This window comes from Laetiporus sulphureus (assembly GCF_001632365.1).
Source record: "Laetiporus sulphureus 93-53 unplaced genomic scaffold LAESUscaffold_331, whole genome shotgun sequence".
Taxonomy (NCBI): domain Eukaryota; kingdom Fungi; phylum Basidiomycota; class Agaricomycetes; order Polyporales; family Laetiporaceae; genus Laetiporus; species Laetiporus sulphureus.
Window position 1 is genome coordinate 1 of NW_024468836.1, and position 1,601 is coordinate 1,601.

Genomic DNA, 1,601 nt, shown 5'->3' on the forward strand with positions numbered 1-1,601 from the left:
ATGGAGGCCATCAATGAGCAACGGCGCTTAGAGCGAGAGGAGAAGGAGAAGGAGGCGGAAGGCGGCGAAAAGGCAGAAGAACCAGCTGCGCAGCCGCAAGAGAGTGGGCCGAAGGAACTGAAGCTCGTAATCAAGGGCGATGTGAGCGGAAGCGTAGAAGCGGTCGCGGGCGCGTTAGAAGGGATAGGCAATCACATCGCTCGAGTCAAGGTCATTGCGACTGGCGTCGGCGACGTCACCGAGTCGGACGTCATGCAGGCCAAAGCTGCAGAAGGTGAAGATCACGCTCGAGATCTCGGTCAATAGCTACTGATGAGTATATGGTCGCCAAGGTACTGCTGTTGCCTTTTCCGTCAACACGCCCCGTCATGCTCAGTCTATTGCGACCTCCCAAAGTGTCCCTCTGATGTCGTCGACGGTAATCCACCGCCTGATGGACGATGTTAAGGAACGCGTTATTGCGCTGCTGCCGCCGATCATCGAACAGCGGGTGCTCGGCGAGGCCAACGTCTTGCAGCTCTTTGAGATTTATCTCAAGGGCAAGAAAACCATGAAGATCGCAGGTTGCCGCGTATCAAATGGTGTAGTAAACAAGACTAAACTTGCGCGTGTCATAAGGAATGGTGAGATGGTTCACGAAGGTACGTGAATATCACCATTGCAATGTCGTGATTCGGCTGACCCATTGTTGTCTCAGGACGCCTGGAGACCCTCAAACACCGTAAAGACGACATCACGGAGGCTGCCAAGGGCACCGAGTGCGGCATAGGGTTTGAAAAGTATGACGATCTCCGCGAGGGAGACGTGATACAGATCTACCAGGAAGTAGAAAGGCCGGGTAATTTATGATTACATTGGCCGGAGCAACGCATCCGACGCCCAACGCTACATACCATACCTCATACAGTGCATTACCATCCCTGAATGCTAGATCAACCCAGAGTGTGCTTCGCTCTATTCATATCGTCCAAAATGATCTCCTTGCTGCCGATGGTACCCGTCCTGCCGCCGACGCCGAATGTCAGGGCTATGTTTCCAAGGTCGCGAGTGGGTTTCGAGAGAATCGCCCAGCTACGCGTGTCGTTCTTTTTGAGATTGAGTTCCACCTGGCACATCGCAGCTATACTAAGCGCCCCAAACTCCACCTCCAGCACTAGTGACTATTACATACTTTCGTTCCGTAATATTTGAAAGAGGATGCCTCAGGATCAACGGGGCCGAACAACTCTATGGGCTTGCGGAACCGCTTTGACGCGGGCAGGTAGAGATCAAGATGAATCTGAAATCTCGATGAGCGGAAAGAAGACGTACGGTGAATACAGGATCGAAAGTTCACTCACAGCGTTCCGCTCGATCTTCACTGTACTGCGCTCCTGATCCGCTTGCTTGGCAAACACAGAAACGTGTACGGTGGTCGGAGTTTGGTAGTGATCGATACGGCAGTCTGTGAATTGCTCAACCTGCGGCGGTGAAATTCGACGGAGTCTCATATGGATGCGGCGGACGAAGCTTACGGCAGCGTCCCGGTTCTTTGGTATAAAGACGTGGCGACCAGTCTTGCATCCTTGGATTTTGAGGAACTCGTCGAACTCTAGAACGCG

General features: G+C 53.0%; 2 protein-coding genes across 2 annotated transcripts; one reads left to right on the forward strand and one right to left on the reverse strand.

Moving 5' to 3' along the window:
* Nucleotides 1-891, forward strand: LAESUDRAFT_309640 (translation protein). Its single transcript, XM_040901946.1, has 3 exons — nucleotides 1-332; nucleotides 397-641; nucleotides 698-891. Exons 1-3 carry the CDS (start codon nucleotides 313-315, stop codon nucleotides 847-849), a joined length of 417 nt encoding a protein of 138 aa, XP_040757137.1. The 5' UTR covers nucleotides 1-312; the 3' UTR covers nucleotides 850-891.
* Nucleotides 892-932: 41 nt separating this feature from the next.
* Nucleotides 933-1,601, reverse strand: LAESUDRAFT_668044 (CS-domain-containing protein; the record flags this gene model as incomplete). Its single annotated transcript, XM_040905359.1, has 4 exons — nucleotides 933-1,106; nucleotides 1,172-1,279; nucleotides 1,341-1,460; nucleotides 1,515-1,601. Coding segments are annotated over 4 exons (489 nt in total), but the record flags the coding sequence as incomplete, so codon positions are not given.